Source organism: Pyricularia grisea, assembly GCF_004355905.1.
Source record: "Pyricularia grisea strain NI907 chromosome Unknown Pyricularia_grisea_NI907_Scaffold_1, whole genome shotgun sequence".
NCBI lineage: Eukaryota > Fungi > Ascomycota > Sordariomycetes > Magnaporthales > Pyriculariaceae > Pyricularia > Pyricularia grisea.
In genome coordinates this window covers 5,256,674-5,277,576 of record NW_022156716.1, presented here as the reverse complement: position 1 = coordinate 5,277,576, position 20,903 = coordinate 5,256,674, and the positions used below count along the sequence as shown (strand labels likewise).

Sequence of the window (20,903 nt, the reverse complement as noted above, 5' to 3'; positions counted from 1 at the left end):
CGCTTGCTGATACATACGGCATCATGGCATACGACAAGGTTCCCGTTTTACTACTCAAGACCAAGTCGACCCCTGTCGATGCCTATGAAGAGATATTCTCCCAGACGTTTGATGGCAATGTCTTTGAGCCAATTTTCGTACCAGTTCTCGAGCATAGGTTCCTCGACCATGGAATGAACCAAGTCAGGACCGTGCTGAAAGATCATAAGATTGGCAAGGGCACAGACTGCAAATATGGAGGCATGATCTTTACCTCACAGAGAGCCGTTGAGGCGTTTGCTCACCTGGTCACCGAGGGCGCAGGTACTGGTGGATGATCCCCTGTCGTTGTTCCTGAGAGTTATTTTAAGCTCACCAATGAATGCAAAATACAGGCAGTGGAGGTGCACAATGGCCAAATTTACAGGATATCCCCGTCTACAGCGTTGGGCCGGCGACGACCCGCGCGCTGAAAGCCATCCCGCAGGAGCCAGCTCTGAACGTTTATGGAGAGCATACGGGTAATGGCGAAACACTTGCGCCCTTCATATTAGATCATTACGGGGAGTGGTACAAAGATAGGGATACCAAACCGCCATTACTATTCCTTACGGGTGAGGTCAGGAGGGATATAATTCCCAAGGTGTTGATGGATAGCACGCTGGCGGCAACCCGGCGCATACAAGTCGACGAGGTGGTCGTGTACGGGACGGGCGTAATGCACTCGTTCGAAGATGAAATGCGCCAGACACTCGACAGGGTGAGGGGCTACCGGATGCTCTGGGCGGTCGTCTTCTCACCGACGGGCTGCGACAGCATGCTGCGTGCGCTTGGGTACCTCAAAGACGATGGCAAGCTGGAAACGGAGGCTGTGGGGCGGCGCAAAGATTCCGACCACAGGACTTTGGTGGCCACCATCGGGCCCACGACCAGGGCTCACCTGGCCGACTCGTTCAAATTCGAGCCGGATGTCTGCTCAAAGCATCCCAGTCCAGATGGTGTTTGGTCTGGCATTACCAAATACATCAGCAATCTGAGATAACAAATGTGTCATGGATTTGTGTTGTAAACGTGGTCCTGGATTTACTGACAGGGCTAGAGCCTAGAGTTGCTTGGCGGCATGGGGAAAAAAAAAGTCAATGCCAAGGAAGGTTTTATTTCTTGTGTTGGTCCGAAACGGATTTGTTGATTGCGTGGTCAGTGAACAATCATGTTTATCTTTGTTATGTGTTAAACGTGCTGTGCGTATATGTGTGTTAATGCGAGTGCTGGCGCATGCGTGTGCACGAGTCTGTACATAGTATGGGTTGCGAATGACAATAATAAAGATCGTAACCCCATTGCTAGGATGCGATGATTGAAGGTGATTAGAGAATCAAGGCACATGCCCGAGACGAGGTGAGACATCAAGTTGCTGGATGACTGGCTGGGATCAATTGATTGATTGATTGATCGGAGGGCGGTGTCTGCGGCCCGCGGCGGTAGTGCAACCTTGCCATGGCCAGGCTAGTGGACACGAACCGGTACTCGTACTCCGGACCTACCTAGGTAGGTAAGGTAGGTACATACAGCTACAGAGAGCTGGTTTGTTTTGTAGTGAGCCAAAAAAAAAAAAAAAAAAAAAAAAAAAAAAAAGACCAGGCTGCCGTAAGCCGTCAGTCAAACTATTTGCTGCCAAAACGTACTGCTTTGCTTGCTACCCCACCCTCTCGCTGCACAAAGGCAGATAGCGTGGGCTGGCGGTGACGAACAACGGCATTTCCCAACCCACCTTTTAATCCATGACCAACCCATAGTGGCTAAGGTCGTGGTGCTGACAACGTATGACCCCTGTAACACTTGCGTGCCTGAGAGGAGGCTCTCCCCATTCCTCGTGAGGTTTATCTGTGACTTTCCTTTTTATAAAAGCAGATATAAAAACAGGCACCCCGATGGTGTAAAAAAAGGATGCGTTAGAACTCGCGAGACGGTTCCCTGAAGGCCGCTGTGTCTTTTTTTGTATCCTTCTATTTTTGGCCCAAAAGGCGGCAGTGACACGAGCAACCCAGGTCCAGCTTACTCCACTGACGTCGTCATACGCGATATCGATCCCAGTACGGTACAGTTACCACGGTCGACCACAAACGCCTCTTTAAACCCCTTTTTAGACACAACGTTCCACCTACAACTCCGAACCGTGACCAGACAGACCAATACCCGGGAATGACGAGCATCAACTCCGCCATGAATTACTACCACGGCAGCAACTCACCACCCAGCTCATCGGGGGCCGCCACGCCTACCACGACCACGTCCGCCAGCTCCTCTGGCTTGTTCGGCGGTGGTCTGTACAACGCCTTTGGCGGCCTGATGCGCCGCTGGTCTAGCGAACCGGAAGGCGGCGGCAAAATGGGCTCAGAGGAAGACGACGGTGCATACAGCAACGGTAATGGCGTCGATGGCGTGTATAGTTCTAGGAGGTTCAGGCCACACCACGCAAATACATACCCACGCGTCCCCTCGCCGCTCCGCCCGCCTCCGTTGGAACCGCTGGTGCTCCACGGGTTCCGCAACGACACCCCAGACTCGGCGCGCTTGATGACCGCCCCCGTCGCAGAGGAGATTCGCATCATGGTCCCCGAGAGGTTACGGATCGAGGAGGACTGGAAGTTGATCTATAGCCTGGACCAGGACGGTGCCAGTCTTGCCACCCTGTACGAGAAATGTGCGCCCTTCAGGGGCCGCCGGGGCGGATTCGTGCTTGTAGTACGGGATGATGAAGGAGGGGTGAGTGTTCCTGATTGAACAACCCGCCTACTTTGCATAATTTTCTTCCGCTTCTAATCACACAGGACTAACCGCTGGCCAAATTTTACACATACACAGACTTTTGGCGCTTATCTGTCCGAGTCACCACACATCGCACCTCACTACTTCGGTACAGGCGAGTGTTTCCTGTGGCGTGCTTCCATGATGAGCCCCCTACCTCCCCCGCCCTCGGCCGACACCACACACCTGACGGGCCGCGCCACCACTATCACATCGTCTTCTGCCGCGACGACGAGGCGAGCACCGCCGGCCCTGATCCCCATATACGACACGGACCTCGAGACCCAAGGTACGAGCACCTACGACATTCACGCAGACGACGACCGTGACTACACAACAGACGGGCAGAACCAGCCCACCCCGCCCACCAAATCCTCCTCCCCGATGCCGCCGCAGCCATCGTCCCCTTCTATCCGCTTCAAGGCGTTCCCCTACAGCGGCGTGAATGAGTACTACGTCTACTGCGAGCCGCACTGGCTCAGCGTGGGCGGCGGCGACGGCAAGTACGGCCTCTGGCTCGACGACTCGCTCGAGAAGGGTGTCAGCGCCACGTGCCTCACCTTTGGCAACGAGCCGCTCAGCGACGAAGGCGAGAAGTTTGGCGTCCTCGGCGTGGAGCTGTGGGCCATCGGCGCCAAGGACTAACACATGTCGGCTGTTTTAATTTTTTTGCTTCTTTACCGTTCGAACAAAAAAGTTGCCACGCCCGTTTTCGATCCGTTCATACCCCGGTTCAACAAAATCATGACGTACACCCAAGGCCTAATAGTATATAGGTGCTTTACAGGGTCCGATGATCACCTCATGATCTGTTCAGCCAGAGCCTTTTTATGACGGGTGTCTGATGATGGAAGAGCGGCTCTTTGTGACCTAGCTAGGTCCGTCTCATATGAGTTGTGTAGGAAGGGGGTCGAAAAGAGACGGAAAAAAGCGACAAAAGACGGAAAACGGACGACATAATTATGATACCCATCTTTACTTCCCTGATTATTCCTTTAGCAGTCATTATCAACATGCTTTGCTAGCTAATGTCACAATCATTTCTCCCATTGACTTTTATCACTATACCGACTGCAAATACTAGTGATGCGGCAGCGGAATGGAGTTCATCCAGTGCGCCGTATCATATCCACTGTAGCTTCCGGAAATGTTCATCCTGGCAAATTGTAGCGACTATCAGCGCAGACTACGTCGTCGGTTCGGGATCTGATGGCATCGGTGTATTCATTTTACCACTCGTGTCCCCCCCTCACTCTAAATCTCTTTATGCCTCGACTAGGAGCGCCTGCGAGACTGGCAGAGCTGATAAATCACCGCAAAATAAACTCAGAAATTGCCCATATACAATTATTCCCTTTGTCTTGAAAACTTCGCTCGACACAACCAATCCACGAATGCACAGATCCCACCTCCCTACAAGTAAACAAGCCTGTGGCTCCAAGTTTGTACTTGATTGCCACAGTGACCTCCACGTAAACTTGAGGATACACAAGATTTGAATCGAGGATTGTCGGTGTCAAGACAGAGATATGTGGTATTGTGAGGGATGAGGTGGAAAATGTAAAATGTGGTGTTAAATGTGGTTGATAGTGGATATAGAAAAAAATCAAGGAATGATCTGTTGCGGGCCCTGGCATCTTACAGCAGACCGATCTCCCTGATAAACCCATGCACGTCCTGATATGCCGTCTTGAACATTCCGTGGGGTCTGTCCTCTTTCACCCCTGCTACCGCACGTGAACGCCTCTGCTGCAGCCACCTCTGCGAGACGTCTAGGTTCCATCTCTCGACGCCTGATGTCCGTGGGCTGCCTCTGGTAAGCAAGCCAATGACCATGGACCGCTCGCTGGATTACCGCATAATTTCCTGGTAGATGAACTGCTTGAGCTGTTCTTTGCTCAAGTTATCCTTGTGCTTGTCGAAATCAAAGAACTCCTCGGGAATCGGCGGCGCGGTGGGTTCATCATCGGGGTCATGGTACGGCTCAAGGTAAGGGTGCTTCAAGGCTTCCTCGACGGTGATGCGCTTGACGGGGTTAAAGGCAAGCAGCTTCTCCAACAGGTCCAAGGCGAGATCCGAAGTCTTGGGGAAGAGTGTCCTGAAAGGAACCTTCTTCTTGAATGGCAGCGAGCGAATGTACTCCCTTGCGCGGCGAGACTTGATACCATAGTAGTCCTCCATGGTCGGTGTGCCGAGAACGTCGAGGATCAACGTGAGCTGGTGGTGGTCTAAAAAGAGCATCATGTGTCAGTACGAGGACCTCCTGTATGCGGTGCAGAACACCATGGGAGCAAGCAGCCCTCAATATAGAGAACCGCCATTGAAACTTACAATCCTTTCCAGGGAACAAAGGCTTTCCACTAAGCATCTCGGCAAGAATGCAGCCAACAGACCAGACGTCGATGGCCTTGGTGTACTCCTTAAAGGTCAACATGATCTCAGGAGCACGGTACCAACGCGTAGCGACGTATTCTGTCATGAAGCCCGAGTTGTCCTCCTGCGAGGCGGCAGAACGAGCCAGACCAAAATCGCAAACCTTCAGATCACAGTTGGCGTTGAGAAGGAGATTCGAGGGCTTGAGGTCACGGTGAAGCACGTTGGCAGAGTGCATTGCCTTGAGAGCACGCAGAGTTTGGTAGATGAAGTACTGGCAGTGATCGTCGGACAGGTCTTGGGTGCGGATGACACGGTGCATGTCAGTCTCCATGAGCTCCTATATGGTGGTCAAACACACTATGGTTAGCTGGCAAGTACAGTGGACATGCGTTTTGTTTCGGCTTCAGGAGAGTTCTGCAGCAACGGACCTGGATCAGGTACACCTCGTTGAAGGTCTCGTAGCTCCGGGGCTTCTGGATGTCGAGGATGGAAATGATGTTCTCGTGGTTGAAGTACCGAAGCAGCTTCATCTCGCGGAGGGTTCGTAGGCAGAACATAGAGTGATCAAACGGGGTGATCTTCTTTATGGCAACCTTTTGGCCGGAAGGCTTATGGATCGCAGAGCTACAATAGAGCAAAGGCGCAACCGAGAAAGTCAGCCATAAGTCGCAAAGGTTGAATAATCACCGTACTGAGCGAAATGTACAACCATTCTTTGGCTGTTACGGGTGCAGGTCCAGGCAAGGTACGGTGTTCGGTTCCGGCAGAGGAGTACTTACCAAACGACGCCGTAAGCGCCCTCGCCGACGACATCCTGGATGTCATATTGCTCGCTTACGTTGAAAGAGATCTTGCGAGACCCCGAAGAGTTGCTCGGGGCGTTGGCGCGAGACATGGCAGCGCTGAAAGGAGCTGGCGATGATGCCGCCTGCTCTGGTTCAGGGAAGCCGCGGGGCGGGGTTTGTCTAGCGGGGAGACTTGGACTGTTGAATTGCGGGTAAGGTGCGACGGTGCACTGAAGTGTTGTCGACTTGGGCTCAGGGACCTGCACTCAATGGAGAGTTTGCAAAATTCCCAAACACAAGTACGAATAAAAAGGAGCAAATGGAAAAAAGATAGAAAAATAATTTAAAAAAAAAAGTTTGGTGCCTTCGTTTGGTTCCTGGCTGCAACAAGTACAGTCGCAACGTGCCAATAATGCTGTGGTGTAGTGCAGTAGTTCAATAACCTAGTCTCGATGGAGGCGGCGGAGATTGTGCAGCTGCTTCCCTGGGCTGCAGGGCAGATGTAAGAAAAAAAAAATGATAAAGAATAAAAAAATAAAATAAAAAGCTCGGCCACCGTGCTTGATCGTCAAGACTCAGGCAGGAAAGCCGTCCAAGCGCCGTCTTTTCTTACTGCAGAGGGGACCTTCAATTCTGGTTAGGCAGGCAACCTGACCCGCGTGCCTTTCTCTCCTGGGTGACTTGGGACGGATGGACCAACGAGAATGGAAGTGACAATTAATCAAACCCCGTCCAGTCGTTAATGATCGTTGGTACGTGGTGGTAAGGTAGGGGGATGTTCCTGTCGGTAGGTAATAACAGGCAGGTAGGTCGGTCAGTCGGCCCAGGACAGGTTGGGTCTGGCTGGGTCGGTCGGGGAAAGGAGGGGCGGGAAAAGGAGTAGTAGTCTTGGGAACTCTCTCTGTGTGGGTACCAAATGGAGAAAGATGAGAGCTACCTGGATAAGGAGGTACCTTGAAGGAGGTAAGGCGGGTAGGTAATTAAGGTAAGGTAGATACAAAAGGAGGGCGGGCATACAATAATAGTATTGACTAGGTGGTATTAATACATTCAAATCTTGCTACAATGGTGCTCTTTCTCTCTTATTGTCGGGTTATCGTATCTGACATGTCTGCCCGGTTCAGAATGGAAAAGTGAACACGACGAGCCAGTCACGGCAGTGGATTTTGGTACTGTATACTATTGGTAATGTGCGACGCCACCTGCAACTCACTCCATCGGGCAATCCCAAGAAAAATAGAACAAAACCCGATAAATCATATCTGGCCTTGGTTACAAAGTCGGTAGTTAATTTGGAACATCATCAAGTCAAGTGTGAGAGCGAGTACCCCTTATCCTTGCTCAGCTTATTCCTTCTTACAAGTAGTCGGGTTCATTCCTGTCGACGGCATGCAGGGGCTTTACGGCGGCATGGCTGCCACCAGGAGTCAAGTCAGCCATTGAGATGGGATGCGGGCGGTGCTACTCTCGTTAGCTCGGATTTGATCACATCGCTACGTTAAGTTACCTGCCAAATGTCTGTGTGGCCAGAACCTGAATACAGTACAGCGTCGTCGTGCAATACAATACTTTGTTGCAGAGTCCCGCTCGGTAGGCCCACTACCATGGCACCTTTGATTCTCGCGAGATTGTCGTGGATGAGTTATTGCGTTTTTTCTTTGGCGAGATTCGTATTTCCCAAGAAACGGGCGAGGCCAGACAGTTAGCTAGCTAGTAATGCACCTCGGCCATTTGTAAGGGTCTATGAATGGATTTCCAACCGGGGGTTTTTTATTTTATTTTTATTATTCGTTCTTTATTCTACTTTGTTTGTTTGTTTGTTGGTCTTGCAACTTAAGGTATATGCATAGCTGCCTATATTCCCCGATGCGCAGTTTTGCTATTATTATTCATCGGGGGGTTTTTAGTGATTTAACCACGCGAGGGGCACAGTGAGGGGTTGGTTGGCTAAAGAAGGGCGTTGAGCTGGCTGGTGTTGCAGTAGCTCCCAAACATGCGACGCATCCTGACGGGGCCGGGGCCACCCTCACGACCCCTCAAGGGTCGCTTTTTTAGCAGCCAACCCTGACAAGATAGCGCGATTGCTTGACGCAAGGGTGCGTGCAGCAGTGTCTTTTTGCGAACCCTGTCAAGCCTGTTCAGAACTTCATGAGCACTGCTGGCAATTGGATTCCAATCAATGCCCTTTTTTCAATCAGCTGGCGCATGCAGTGTATTCATCACGTTACATGTGACTGGCCAGCAAGAAGTCGATAAACATTTCGTTTTCTTTTTTTTTTCTTTCTCTTTTTTCGTCCAACGGTACCCAACAACCGTTTACACTTGCCGGCCCAAGAAAGACGCACATGAAAACTCAATCCTGATGTGAGGGATTCCATTCCGTCGGCTCCCAGAACTTCCAGAACAAGTCGGCTTTTTGTCGCGACGCAGTTCAGACGTTTCCATCTGTTCGATCATCTTGCCTCCCGCGGGTCGATTGCAACCATGATCCTTTTTTCTTTGATTTCGGTCCCATGGTGCCTGTACAATGATCTCCAAAGAGCCGTGGGGGAACCCAGAAGTCGGGGTAACAAAAGTAAGATTTGGGCAGGGATCTTGTCAAGTCTTGGTCAAGAAGAGGCAAGCAATTTAGAGACAAGGCACCTTTAGGTAGGTACCTGCATGCACCTTGCTCGTCCAACCACCGGCCGACGATGATCTCAACTGTCCCTGACAATCGCAACTGGAGCCCTCCCTCGCCGGTTCGTCGTGTAACCTTTTTCTGCATCATGCCATGCGTAGAAGAAAACTTGGGAAGGAATCCAGAATAAAAAAAGAATGTTGGCCGTGACAGCCCCTGTGTATCAGAATGCAGGAACCAGTGTACGTACACCATCAAGCTTCGAATATATTAATATGCCACCTCAATCCACCCTTAATCCAGTCCTTAGCGCCCGTGCTGCGCTACTGTTAACACGGCGCTTGTAGCAGACTCATCACAATTGTGACCATAAACAGCCACGGGGCTTGCCATTCGTCATGTTAGCGCTGCAGTTTGTTTCGGTGAGAATCGCATCGCAGGTTTCAGCCAAAGTGCCTCAAGCTTGTCAGGCACGGATGGAAAACCAATCGAAGGTATTTGATCAATGGTATTCTAATTGATTCTGGGGCCTAGACTATACTAGACTAGTCCACAACTAGATCTAGTAGGCTATAATTGTCTGACTCCTCAGCTACGACAGCTGGTATAACTTCCGCAAGTCTGATAGCTCGCGTCTTTCTGCCAACCGTATTTAGCTCGACCTGATTTTGACTAGTGGCGAATATTGACTCACTCTCTACGGGGCCCAGCTTTGTGAACACTAGAACGTAATCATCACGAAGTCTGTAGGATGAAGAGCAATCAATCCGTATGCATGACATTCAAACGTGTAATTCTGACCTCTCATCTCTCACCCGTCTTAACACCATTTTCCTTCCCTTTCCTGCTATAAATAACCACATCTATACACGAAGGGGCGTCCCATTCCACAAAGTCCAGCTCCTTTCCATTATCAACCCGCCCTCAACTTACTGAACTACCTGGTAATACCAAGACATGACGTTAGTGACTGTGTCTGATGGCAATTGGGAGAACAGGGTTTCGTTCCTAGCCTACCTTCTCCCTCAAGGTACCCATCCATTGCTGGTAGCTCATGCCCTGGTCCGCCCGATCCTCAACTAGCAGGGTCTGAGCCCAGAGCTTGAGGGCCGGCTCGCCATCTTCGCGAACAATGTACAGGTGCGGCACCGTTATGCTGCCAACACCGCGCGACTTGTAGTCCCGGCTCTTGGAGATAACTGCGCGCACCCGTTCGTTGAAGTCATTGTCCAACTCGGGCACGCTGCCCTTGCCAACACGCAACTGTGTGCGGTCCTGAACACCGAACACGTCGATGAGCAGCTGGGGCACTGCGTCCCTGCCGACCCAGAGGAACTGCGTTTGCCCGTCGTCGATGAGATACAAGCCAAAGGGCTGGAATCTCTCCGACGAAAGGTTCAAAGGCGGCGGCAGTACAATTTGGCTCGTCTCAGGGTCGGGAATGCCTGCATTGTCAGGCATGTCGTGTAGCGAGTAAAGTCGCGGGTAGATGTACTGAACGAGAAGCGGCAGGGGCAGCGTAGATAGAAGGCACAGTGCAGCAGACCGCAGATCCGAAGGAATCTGAGCAGACTTGCGGAGACCGACGTTCTTGATCAGACCAAGGAAAAGCGCGGGCAGGCCGCGAAGGTTGGCCGGGAACTGCAAGCCACCACCCATGCTCCCGCCCGCCAGTTCCTTTCTGAACGTCTGCAAGAGCTCGATGAGTTTGCTTTGTAGAGAGTCCCGTGCCGCTTCCAGCCCGCTGCTGAGAGCCTTCTCAACGGCCTTGTGGCTGAAGTAGGTCGTGATGGCGCATTGGTCGGCCGAGGCGTACACATCAGCCAGGTTTGTCGTAGTGGGTAGAGCGAGGGTAATAACACGAATGCGACGCTCGCCATTGCATGTCGTGTGTAGAACGGCTGTCTGCATGCAGACCACGTTCTTCCCCAGTGTCTCGTCAATGGCAACCTCGACAACGTAGCACTGGTCACGTGGGAAGGCCGGGAAAGCGCATAGGTCTGAGCTCCTATTGAAAAAGTTGCCGTAGAAAGAGCTCATGCGCAAACCCGTGGTGGCACGGACACGAAGCACAGCCTCCAAGCCAATCTCGGACGATAGGTAGTCACTGAACTCTGAGGCGAATTTGATGGCATCCTCAGGCCGGCCTGCATTCCAACCTGGGTAGAACCACGTCTGACCGCCCGTGTACCTTGGGAGGTTGCTCAACGAAGCCACGTCCTGGTACTGAGAGGAAAAGAGGAACATATCAATCGAGACTTGGTTCTTGGAGCTGTCAACCGCAAAGCTCTTGTAGAAGCTGTTGGCTGTCTGAAGCAGACTGTTCTCCTTGGATGTTCCCAAGACCTTCTTATCTTCTCTCATGTCAAGCTTGCCGTAGCCGACATTGGGTAGAGATGCGCTGAGAACGACAATCTTGCCTCCCAATGGCGAAATGAGTTTGTGGCCAGCCCTGAGGGCGGAGCCCATGCAGGATCCGTTGTTTGTCGTGTTCTGGAACATCTCGGGGAGTTTGCTGAGGAAATTCTCGATACTCTGGCGGCTGTCGGTGAGAGGCACCAGAAGCTCCTGAGGCACAGGGAGGAAAGGCTCGTCGAGGTCACTAACAACGAGCATGCTAGTCTCGGCATTCTCATCGCCATCCTTGGGTACGGCGAAGTAATGCAGGCTAGAGTCGACCGCAATGAATCCCAGCCTCGTGCGACGGTCCGCGTTGGGAATCCTGTTAAGACTGTCCAAGATGGTCCTGGCACTTGTGGCGAGGAGACCGCTGGAGACTGCGGCGTAGCTCACGTCGAAGAGGAAGAGGTAAACCAGGGGCTGCGGAGGGCGAACCATGTACTCCTGAGGGGCAACAAACTCCACCACGGCGTGGTTTAGTTCGTGGCGCTGCCATCTGTCGACGGCCCTCTGTTCAGCAGCGTCCCAGTCGAATGCCTGGGGAACGTCGTTGGTGAGGTTGCACATGTTGCATCGCCACCTGTGACCCTGGTCGAGGAACACGACGAACGGGTTGATATACGAACGGCATCTCCTGCAACGAGAGATGACTTGGTCCTGAACTAGGGGTACATTATCATCGTGGTCGTGCAGAGCGGCGTAGGGCTGGATGACCAAAGCAAAGGGCAACTTTGACTTCTTGAGCAGCGAGTGCGTCGTAGGCACAGCGTTGAGCGTCGATCGTACGTACTTTGGCGGACAGTTTGCCATGGGCGACGACGTAACGCTCGAGTTCATTGGAAGTATGACGGGAGGGGGCGGAAGATCGAGCTCTGAAACGTTGAAAGGCTGATTCAACAAATCCGTCGGGTAAAGCTGGTTCAGTGGTGTTGGTCGAGCTTGCTGTTGGGCCGGAGCTTGGGCCGGCTGTCCCGGACCAAGCTGCATGCCGGCAAGATTTGAAGTCAGGCCAGCAACACCTCCGGGGCCAGCGGGAGCGCCGGGCGCACCAACGCCGCCAGTATAGTAGGGATCAGGTGCCTGGTAACCTCCGACTCCCGGCTGGCCGGGTGAGGCAATAGGTGCGCCGTACTGCTGCTGGGAGGGATCGCCATATACTGGCGCCTGCGGGTCGGGCTGTTGCGCAAAGCCCCCGTAAGCCGGCTGTCCCGCCGGAGGCATGCCATACTGGGGAGTCTGGCCGGGCATAGGCGGGCCAGCACCGGGAGCTACGTTTGCGCCAGTTCCAACATCGAATGCGCCGGCAGCATAGTTTCGCTTCTTCTTCCTTCCGTCAGCAGCAGGCGGCGCACCGGCTTGCGGGGGTGCTCCTGGCTGAGCCTCGAACCCTTGTTGATCCGGGTAGGGCTGTTGTTGCTGCTGATCATACTGCTGGCCCGCAGGCGGGTATTGGCCGTAGCCTTGGTCTTGGGCTGACATTGTGTCGGCCGTGAGCTCGTTGGACAGATCAGCAGTAGAGGTGAAAGTCGGCCGCGGCACGAGTCGGAGATGTTGCGAGGTGGGGCGGTTCGAGATGGTAAAGTGCGCCGTTTATCAACGAACAACTGCTGGTTTCAACGAACAGCTCCTTCGGTAAATGTGAAGTTATCCTTCAGCTAGTGCAAAGGGGCGGAGCAGAGTAGGGACGTTGGTGGCGGCGTGTGGTGGGAATTCGCAGCGCAAGGCTTTACCGCCTCTGGTGGCTCGCAAGGTCCAGGACACCGTAGCTCAGATACGATCTGGCCACAGCGATGGAGCTAGGATAGGAGTTGGAAAAGCTATGAGTCTTTTACAAAAAGAAAATCCGACGGACTGCGCCTGAATCTAATATGAATCTCAACTGCACCGCAAGAAGATAATAAATGGTGCGTTGACACAGACACAATCGAAGCCTCAACTCGCTTCTTGAGGGGAGAGGCTGCCAGTTGGGAGTTGGAGGCAGTTGCGAACACGGCATGCATTCAATGCATTGCCCTCCACCTTGGTCGCTGCTTGTGGCTACCGTGGTACGTACTGGGGTATGGCTATCGGCGGTAAGGTATATCATGGTGGGGAATAACATGTGGCTGCATTCCGAGATGTGGCTGAGCATCTTACGAGGCAACGGCGACTGTGGTAGGTGACATAAGCAATGTCCCCAGCCTACTTTAGATTACTTAGCACGTCAGAATCCACCTAAAACGACAAGCATCTTTAAATAAACGATTTTTGGACCACCCTTCTTTTCACAACTGAGTTATCTGTGGGGATGGACTGCTTGAAGATCACGTGTGATTGGCAAGGAATCTAATCATCAACCCCTCACTCGGCCCTACGGTAGGTAGACAGCGCGAGGCAGCTAAGAAGTCGAGGTTGACTCTGCCAAGCGAGGGTATCCCCGACTGTCTGTCCTTGCTTGCTGGAGACTTAAAATAACATTCACCGTTGAGCTAGTTAGTGAAACAGCTCGAGCTAGTGATGCATCGTGAGGCACAAGCTGGCGGCCCGCTGGCATCCGTTTCGCAATCAAATTTCTTTGAAGAACTGAAAGACTTTTTTTTCCTTTTGATTTTCCGTCAGCCGCCAGCACAGTAGTAAGCTCACACTTCAGCTGTAACTAGGAAGGCACCGCCTGGTCCCTTGATTTCCCTTACTGTCTCATAAAAGGGGACTGTTCCTCCTCCCTCCTTCTCCTTGTCCTACTCGTACCACGGTATGCGCATGTTTGCTTGGAACCCAGATCTGCGGTCGATTCCCGAGCCGCGTAACTGTTTCCACTTGCTCTCTCACAGGCCCTCTTTTGGCTTCACTTCTATTCGAGGTTCTAAATACTAAGAATTGCCAAGATACTCGTGAACCTGTTCCCACTTCTTTTTTTTTCAATCTGAGATAATTCTCTTGCCACTACCGAACTTTGCATGCCAAATTGGTGCAACGTACTTGATCGCCACGTCGCTCTCAGTTGACTCGACTCAAGTCTGGTGATCCATTCCTGCGCATGATCTAGTCTCGCCCTGCTGCGTCATTCTACGTCCACATTGCACAACCCATTCCTCTCAGAAAACCAGGCAGGCCTAATTTGCGACTTTCCCGGCAAACACGAGCAAACAATCACTCCCTTTCGAAATAGCACATCATGGCCTGGGGAAAGTCCGCCAAACCGGCAGCTCCGCCGTCCACTATAAGGTGCGTGGGTCGATATATCATCATCCCAAGCTTCCAGGCAATGCGCCGCTCCACGCTGCGCATTTAATTAGATATTCTACTTGTTTTACATACGAGCCATGGAAGCTGACATTTGATCGAAACCACTATAGCACCCTCCTCCCACTCATAATCCTCCTCGTCATAGTCGGCGGCATCGCGTTTGTCGCTTACCACGTCTGGGTCGCCTCGCAAAACATTGGCAAGCAGGCCAGCGCAAAGATGGGCAAGAAAAACGTCATTTTTAGCAAAGACGGCATGCGCGTCGGCGTGCGCCACGTCGAGAACGAACGGTACGTCGACGCGACGCAAAAATGGGTCGTCAAGGCCTGGGATCACGCGAGTAACACCAAGGGCGACGGGAAGAAGAGCAAGTAAAGCGGGGGATGCAAACTGAAGAAGGACGAAAGCTTGAAAGAAGAAAAGTGAGGGAGATGGCGCTTGTTGGAAATACATGCGCACAAGTCTCTCGTTCGCCGGTATTTATTCAAGACATCACAACACTATGTATGCTGTCAGGAACAGGGCCAGCTACGTCGGGACGTAGCGACCAACGTCCGGTATGATCTATTGCCCATCGCGCAGACGGGAAGATGTGGACGGCCCACGATAGAGAGGCTTTTTTTCGAATTAAGGAGCGTGGTGCGACTTGACACCTCCGTGAGCTTACATGAACTATCCCTTCAAGATACCCAGGTACATACCTACCTAACCCGACTAGATGGTTGATTTACTTTATTTGTATGAACTTATTCGATGACTTCGAGGACGTTTTTCGATTTTATGGGATTGAGCTATTGAAGGCCATTGATTGGCATTGGGCGCAATAGACGATATATTTGTTTCCACAATAGAATGAGGAATGTATCCCAGTTTTTAATAGGCTGCTTATCATTACTGAAATACTAGTAAACTCATTATGAGCGTACACTTTCATAATGTCCAGTATAGGCTCATCAGTTCTCGTGTTCTTACTAAAACAGTCCCTGGCTCGCAATGCCCCTCTCCTATATGATCAACTAACTATCCACGTCTTCATCAACCGTAAATCTCTATAAAGCCGCCCAAAGCACCCACCGAAACTCTCGCTTTACTTTATGAATCCGATTCCACTCCCAATCAGTCGATGACCAGGCCAGTATATATACCGCACAACAAGCATCAAAGTAAACGAGCCCAACAAGAAAATTGAACAAATCGTACCAGTGTAAATACTCAAACGCCCCATATACCAATAATCCCCAACGAGCACATGACATGCACAAAATCCCCGCCCACTCAGCAGAAAAGAAAAAAAAAAGGAAGGAAAAAACATCACGACGAAGCGTCCCGTAGACGGTCTCTTTTCTTTGGCCCTTCAGACAGCCAGCATCTTCTGGGCAACCCATTGTCCCGATGGTCCAGCCGAAGCCGTCGCCTTGAGTAGGATTTCTGCCTTGGTTTCGTCCATCTGCCGCTTGTGCATTGCTTCGCGCTGCTGGATGGGGTTGAGAGCGTAGCCGTTTGTCGGTGGCGCATGCCTCGCTGACGACAGCAGCTGTTCCAGGTTGCTGGCGTTGGGGTATGGCTGCGCCACTAAACCGTCGCGGCGAATCAACATTGATGGCAGCCTTATTTGAAGCTGTATATAGGGTTTTGCTTTTGTCAGTCATGGGTTCCTAGAACGTGGCGTTTCCTGCGCCACCGCCCAGATTCATTTCACATCCACAAGGGCGATCGATCACTTACCTCAGACAGCATAATGGCGTACCTGACGCCCAGCTCGTTGCCAATGTACTTGAGACGTCCGCAGACCCAAGCCCTCTGAGCGTCGGTGATGTAGTCCTGAGAGTTAACGCAGGTCAAAGGCCAGGTGAGGAAGTATCCAGCCAATCCTTTCATGGTGTCCTCCTCTCCACACGCGAAACCAGACAAGTCGTGGCGGTCGATAATCTCCTTGCGCTTCAGATGCCAGCCCAGATGGTATGGGACGGAAGCAATGATGTCCGTGATGGTGTCGACGCAAGTCCTCGCCGCGGTCGCGTACTCTGGAGTTGTCCTGTAGTCCACCGGGGAGACTACCCAGGCGGCGCATCGGACAATAATGGAGGCGAGAATCAGCCTGCAGGTCCGGCACATGTTGGTGACGCTGGCGGTCCAGAAATCGGGGTACATGTCTACACGGCCCGGGAAGACATCGGCTTTGCTGTAATCGCCGTTCGGGACCTTGTCCTCCCATGCAACCGTCTTGTATCGCCAGCTCTCAGGCATTTCCCTGAGCCAGGCCTGGGCTTCCTGATCCACCATTTGCGCCCGTCGAATCATGTCCAGCATCAGCTCAATGTTTTCGGGTGTCCGCGACATGGTAGTCATCAACCTAGTGACCTCGGCTCGCAGCTCTCCGGTCTTGATATTGATGCCTTGGCAAGTGGCCGCTGCAGGCACCTTGACAGCATCTGACATCCACCACTCAGTACCCATTATAGGCGCCTTGCCTGTGGTAAGAGTGTGAATGATCTGGAGACGTCGGATTCGTTAGCAACAAACACGCGGGATACCTTCAATGTCTGACAAACCTAAAACTTACCATCTGTGTCCTGACAGCAATAAAGAGTAGTAATCCCGACTTGGTGCTCAGCTGCTTCCTGCCGCGAGATTTGACTAGTTCAACAGCACCCTCTATGTGAGATCCCCAAGCAAACATGCCCATTTGCTTTGCTGTTATGTTCTGCGGTTGAAATTTCTTGTGTCAGCAGGGCTATCGGCGGTGTTGGCCTCGACAAAAAAGAAAATCCCCCGGAAAATACACACCTCAAACAGTCCCAATAGTAGGATTGCAGCCAATACAGAATCCGACATCCTCTCTTCTGGATGGCGCAAAGCAATGTTGGTCGCTGCCAGGGCTTTGGTGTACGCAGTCAACGCGCGGTCACCAAAGTTGATGCCGTTGGCCGTCACCTTGTTTCCGAGCGATGCCAATGCACAGGCGTTGAAGGCATGGCGCAGGTGAGTGTTGTTCGCCTCTTTGGCCATCATGGGGACCAGATAATCCATGAAACCTCGCGACCCATCCTGCCTAGGCACCAAGACAAAGTTGGCGAAAAAGTGACATTGTGCGTGTTGTTCGGGTGCAACAGTTAGGCTGGGCACGATGGTTGATAGCTGGTTGTTGAAGGGGTCCCTGGAAACGGCAGACAGTTGGTTGTCACTACCGTTGGCGTCTATCCGCACGATCTTGGTGTTCATGGCCTTGCGGCTGGCCTTTTGAGCCCTCTTTTTAGTGGCGTTGGTCTCGTTCCTGAAGACCAGGTCGAACTCATCCTTGTAGCCGGGACATTGCCGCCGAGACTTTGCACACTGGTTGCACGTTGGCTTTGTCTCGTCACACTACGGCAGGGAAACAAGGTGATGAAGAGCATCCAGGTCAGCGTTGTCATTTTCGATCTTCATACTCAGACTTGCAACTTACCTTGATTCGACGAGTCCTGCACATCTGGCAGCCCCTTGAGGGCTTTCCGCAGTAGACCATGATGCCAGTGAAAACTTGGTTCTGGCAGGCTGAATTAGTCCTTTTCCCTTTCCCTTTATTCTCGGTTCCAAGATTTATGATGAGGTATTGCAAGCGTAACGTGCCGGGAGTATCTGTAGCAGTGCCGCGATATGATCCTGGCGCAGTAGAGATGGCAAGAGGGGAAGGATTTGAGGACTATTCCACGGGGAGAAACCGAAACTCCATACGTCCAGGCTGGTGTGAGGAGGCGGAAGCGCAATAAAGTTCGTCCCGTCTTCTGAAAGCCGTCACTGTCCGACGGGAGGTCGTGCGAGAAGGGGAAGGGGGGGCAAACAAACGGCACCAAGTAACCCAAGGACACGGTCGTCTAGTAATTAGACTGCAGGGCGAAGAAAAGAAAGAAAGAAAAAAAAAAGATCCCTTTTTTTCTTTGTCTGTTCGCCGTACCGTGTCTGGTGTGGCCTCCTCAATGGTTTAAGTGGGTATAACAAGGTAGGTACCTACTTTGTTTATGAGTGCTTGTGAAGCAGAAGCAGTGATTATTTTTGGCGCTGATGAATCGAGATTGTTCTCGTTATGTTTAACGTTGCAGACTGGATGTTGTGTTCCGCAGTGAGCGGGTGGTGGTTGCAGCTGGCTTTTTTTCTCTCTTCAATTTCTGGACGAAACCTGAAACCTGGGAGTACAGACGTACACCAAAAGTAGTTTCGACTCCGGTAGTTTGTCAGGCTCTTGAATGAAATACCTATCTACCAAAAGAGGGTTTTGTTTGAATTGAGGAGCAACGACACAAAAAGATGGGAGGAAGAAAAAGGCTGGGTAGATGGGAGAGAAAAACAGGAAGACAAAATTAAATCAGTAAAATAGAGATAAAACTGAAGATAAAATAAAATAGAACAATAAAATAAATGAATAAAAAAAAAATCCCCAGCAATAATACTCATATCTACATTACCAGGCAAGGTACCTAAAGTAGGTAAGGTAGGTAGGTACCGCCTGGGGTACCTAATTAATTGTCTAGGCAGGTAGGTGGTCCGAGTTACGAGAGCTGCGCTACTAGATCTGTCGGGCAGACGTCAAACGAGCGGGGGTGTGACTCGGACATTCGGAAGCCAGCGTTTTGGATTCCATGTCCAAGGTCGGCTTTTGCCTACACACAGCCACTAACCATTTGTTTGAGGTTTGGTGTTTGCTTCTTTTTGGTTGGTGAATTCTCTTGACGGCTGACAAATTTAATATGATTTGGTCTGAAATCTTTTAATTGCCCCCGTTTTGTTTCTTTTTACCTTTCGACCTTTTCTGCGGCTCTCCTCGGTTACAGCTTCGTTGTTAGATGGCGTAGGCAAGGTACTTCGTGGGTAGGTACCTAGGTACCTAGGTAGGTAAGGTAGGTAGGTAATCAAGCTCCACCCTCATGGACAGCTAGCTAGCAACATGCCTGATGTACTGAATTGGCGGCAATCTTCAAATGGATATCACCAAGTACATACCTACCTAAGTGTACTGTACTCCCAAGGTAGTGACCTTGGATAAGGGGGGGCATGGCTACCTTGTCAACTTGTCAACTGGCTGTCAGGCTTCCCGCACCCCTTACTAGCCCTGATTTAAGTGCCCGTTGGCGGCGCGTCGGTGTTCGTCTCCATTCACGATGGCGGCATGGGTGTGCGCTAAAAGGGCGCCACTATGACTTCTACAGAAAGTACGTAATAACCTTGAACCTCAACTATCATGATGATAGAATTCATGCTACTGTACTTTTGATTGAAGGAATCCTGTCACTACACGCCTACTTGGTAGCTTTCCTCGCTAACAGGAGTATCACATATGATTGATATTCGTTACCTAGCCGAGATTTATAAGGGCAATCAGTACCTGCGGAATGGACCGTGAGTAAGTTAAGGTACCTTGGGTAGCCTTACTACTAAGCTGCTTCGTACAGTAGTTTGTAGGATCCATTGCATGACGCCTCCTTGTTCTTGTCCCACTCTCCACCTGTTCCTGATCCTCTTTTGTGTTTCTACAGTACATGATTACTACCGTGATACTTTGAGGTGTCAAATTACTTTCGCACATCAACATCAACAAACGAATGATTAAACATCCCCACCTGCAACCATATCCACAACACAAGCTGAAGCGCTACATTGGAAGTGGAAGGGCGGATGCCAAAAAGCTACCCTACTATGAAATCGATCATCCGCTCGCCTAGGTACCTACCTACCTAGGTAGCCAGATAGCGTCAATGTACATACGCAGTAAAGTACACTAAGTAGACACTGACTGACTGTGGGTGCCAAGGTAATTGTTACTGCAAGCTAGGTCCCCCTACCCACTAACGTTGCACCCGTTTGCACTTGATCGGCATCGCGTCCAGTCTCCACACGCAGGCAAGACGGACGGCGTTAGGGGCCTGAGCGGTGTCAGGAGTCTTTAAATGCACTCACAGTACCGAGTCTACCGGTAGGAAGCTATCGGGTTAGATGCAGTAGGTTGGTTATAGGATCATGATGTTTTTTTTTTTCTACTAGGCTTTGTAGGCAAGCCAGGTATTAATAAACAGTTTTTTGTCTTCTTATTCTTGCATCTTGGTGCGATTTAGTGGCAGATTTTGAGGGTGGGCCACTTACAAGGCTGAAAATCCGATCTTGCTGGCGTACAGATCGTCGTGTTCCAGCGACAAAATGATGGGTTGGTACCTAGTTAAGGTAGGTAGGTAAGGTAGGTACACAAGGTACGTTCTCTAAAGGCCTGTTTGGCTCAAAATCTATGCGGCCGACAGCGGCGGCAGATACCGTCTGCATTGCCGGGTTCATGTTGGGTTGGTTTTTGGTTGGTATTAGACCCCTTTGAGGCGCGAGCTAATTAACTGCTTGCTTCCTTCCCCTCATTTTTGGGTGAAAATCTGTACCGGTACGGAGTATGCACAAGATTGCTACTGCACTAGCCCAGCCTGGACCAAGGGTAAATCCTTGTGTCGGTTCTTTTCCAAAGCCAGGCAAGGCAACCAGGTACCACCATGCAGCTTTCTGGTCGACCCCGGCTCCAGCTTCCGTGGGCCGAATCCAACCCTACCTGCTTACTAGTAGGTAGGTACCCAAGTACTGTATCGAGTAGCACGTACAGTACCTCCCTGGCTGCCCACGTAGTACTTGGTAGGTATTGTACTGTACTGCCAGACCTGATTAAACAAAAAATCATGCATACAGTACAACCCCCCCCCCCC

At 51.4% G+C, this 20,903-nt stretch overlaps 7 protein-coding genes across 7 annotated transcripts; 3 read left to right on the top strand and 4 right to left on the bottom strand.

Moving 5' to 3' along the window:
• Nucleotides 1-23: 23 nt before the first annotated feature.
• Nucleotides 24-1,283, top strand: PgNI_01617 (uncharacterized protein; the record flags this gene model as incomplete). Its single annotated transcript, XM_031121688.1, has 2 exons — nt 24-303; nt 375-1,283. The coding sequence occupies 2 exons, from the start codon at nt 24-26 to the stop codon at nt 1,019-1,021; spliced, it is 927 nt and encodes a 308-aa protein (XP_030987618.1). The 3' UTR covers nt 1,022-1,283.
• A 610-nt stretch (nt 1,284-1,893) lies between these two features.
• Nucleotides 1,894-3,833, top strand: PgNI_01616 (uncharacterized protein). The gene is made up of 2 exons (XM_031121687.1): nt 1,894-2,745; nt 2,845-3,833. The coding sequence occupies exons 1-2, from the start codon at nt 2,182-2,184 to the stop codon at nt 3,430-3,432; spliced, it is 1,152 nt and encodes a 383-aa protein (XP_030987619.1). The 5' UTR covers nt 1,894-2,181; the 3' UTR covers nt 3,433-3,833.
• Nucleotides 3,834-3,925: 92 nt separating this feature from the next.
• On the bottom strand, nt 3,926-6,494 carry PgNI_01615 (uncharacterized protein). Its single transcript, XM_031121686.1, has 4 exons — nt 5,943-6,494; nt 5,592-5,787; nt 5,119-5,500; nt 3,926-5,015 (listed from the first exon to the last, which is right to left on the bottom strand). Exons 1-4 carry the CDS (start codon nt 6,056-6,058, stop codon nt 4,639-4,641), a joined length of 1,071 nt encoding a protein of 356 aa, XP_030987616.1. The 5' UTR covers nt 6,059-6,494; the 3' UTR covers nt 3,926-4,638.
• Nucleotides 6,495-9,213: 2,719 nt separating this feature from the next.
• On the bottom strand, nt 9,214-12,935 carry PgNI_01614 (uncharacterized protein). Its single transcript, XM_031121685.1, has 2 exons — nt 9,586-12,935; nt 9,214-9,509 (listed from the first exon to the last, which is right to left on the bottom strand). The coding sequence occupies exons 1-2, from the start codon at nt 12,445-12,447 to the stop codon at nt 9,498-9,500; spliced, it is 2,874 nt and encodes a 957-aa protein (XP_030987617.1). The 5' UTR covers nt 12,448-12,935; the 3' UTR covers nt 9,214-9,497.
• A 449-nt stretch (nt 12,936-13,384) lies between these two features.
• Nucleotides 13,385-18,485, bottom strand: PgNI_01612 (uncharacterized protein). Its single transcript, XM_031121683.1, has 7 exons — nt 18,185-18,485; nt 17,639-17,719; nt 16,981-17,556; nt 16,757-16,897; nt 15,919-16,686; nt 14,304-15,811; nt 13,385-14,172 (listed from the first exon to the last, which is right to left on the bottom strand). Exons 2-6 carry the CDS (start codon nt 17,696-17,698, stop codon nt 15,548-15,550), a joined length of 1,809 nt encoding a protein of 602 aa, XP_030987623.1. The 5' UTR covers nt 17,699-17,719; nt 18,185-18,485; the 3' UTR covers nt 13,385-14,172; nt 14,304-15,547.
• Nucleotides 14,123-14,568, top strand: PgNI_01613 (uncharacterized protein; the record flags this gene model as incomplete). The annotated part of the gene is made up of 2 exons (XM_031121684.1): nt 14,123-14,172; nt 14,304-14,568. The coding sequence occupies 2 exons, from the start codon at nt 14,123-14,125 to the stop codon at nt 14,566-14,568; spliced, it is 315 nt and encodes a 104-aa protein (XP_030987622.1).
• A 788-nt stretch (nt 18,486-19,273) lies between the features above and the next one.
• PgNI_01611 (uncharacterized protein) lies at nt 19,274-20,493 on the bottom strand (the record flags this gene model as incomplete). Its single annotated transcript, XM_031121682.1, has 4 exons — nt 19,274-19,367; nt 20,014-20,108; nt 20,308-20,376; nt 20,416-20,493. 4 exons carry the CDS (start codon nt 20,491-20,493, stop codon nt 19,274-19,276), a joined length of 336 nt encoding a protein of 111 aa, XP_030987620.1.
• Between the last annotated feature and the right edge of the window lie 410 nt (nt 20,494-20,903).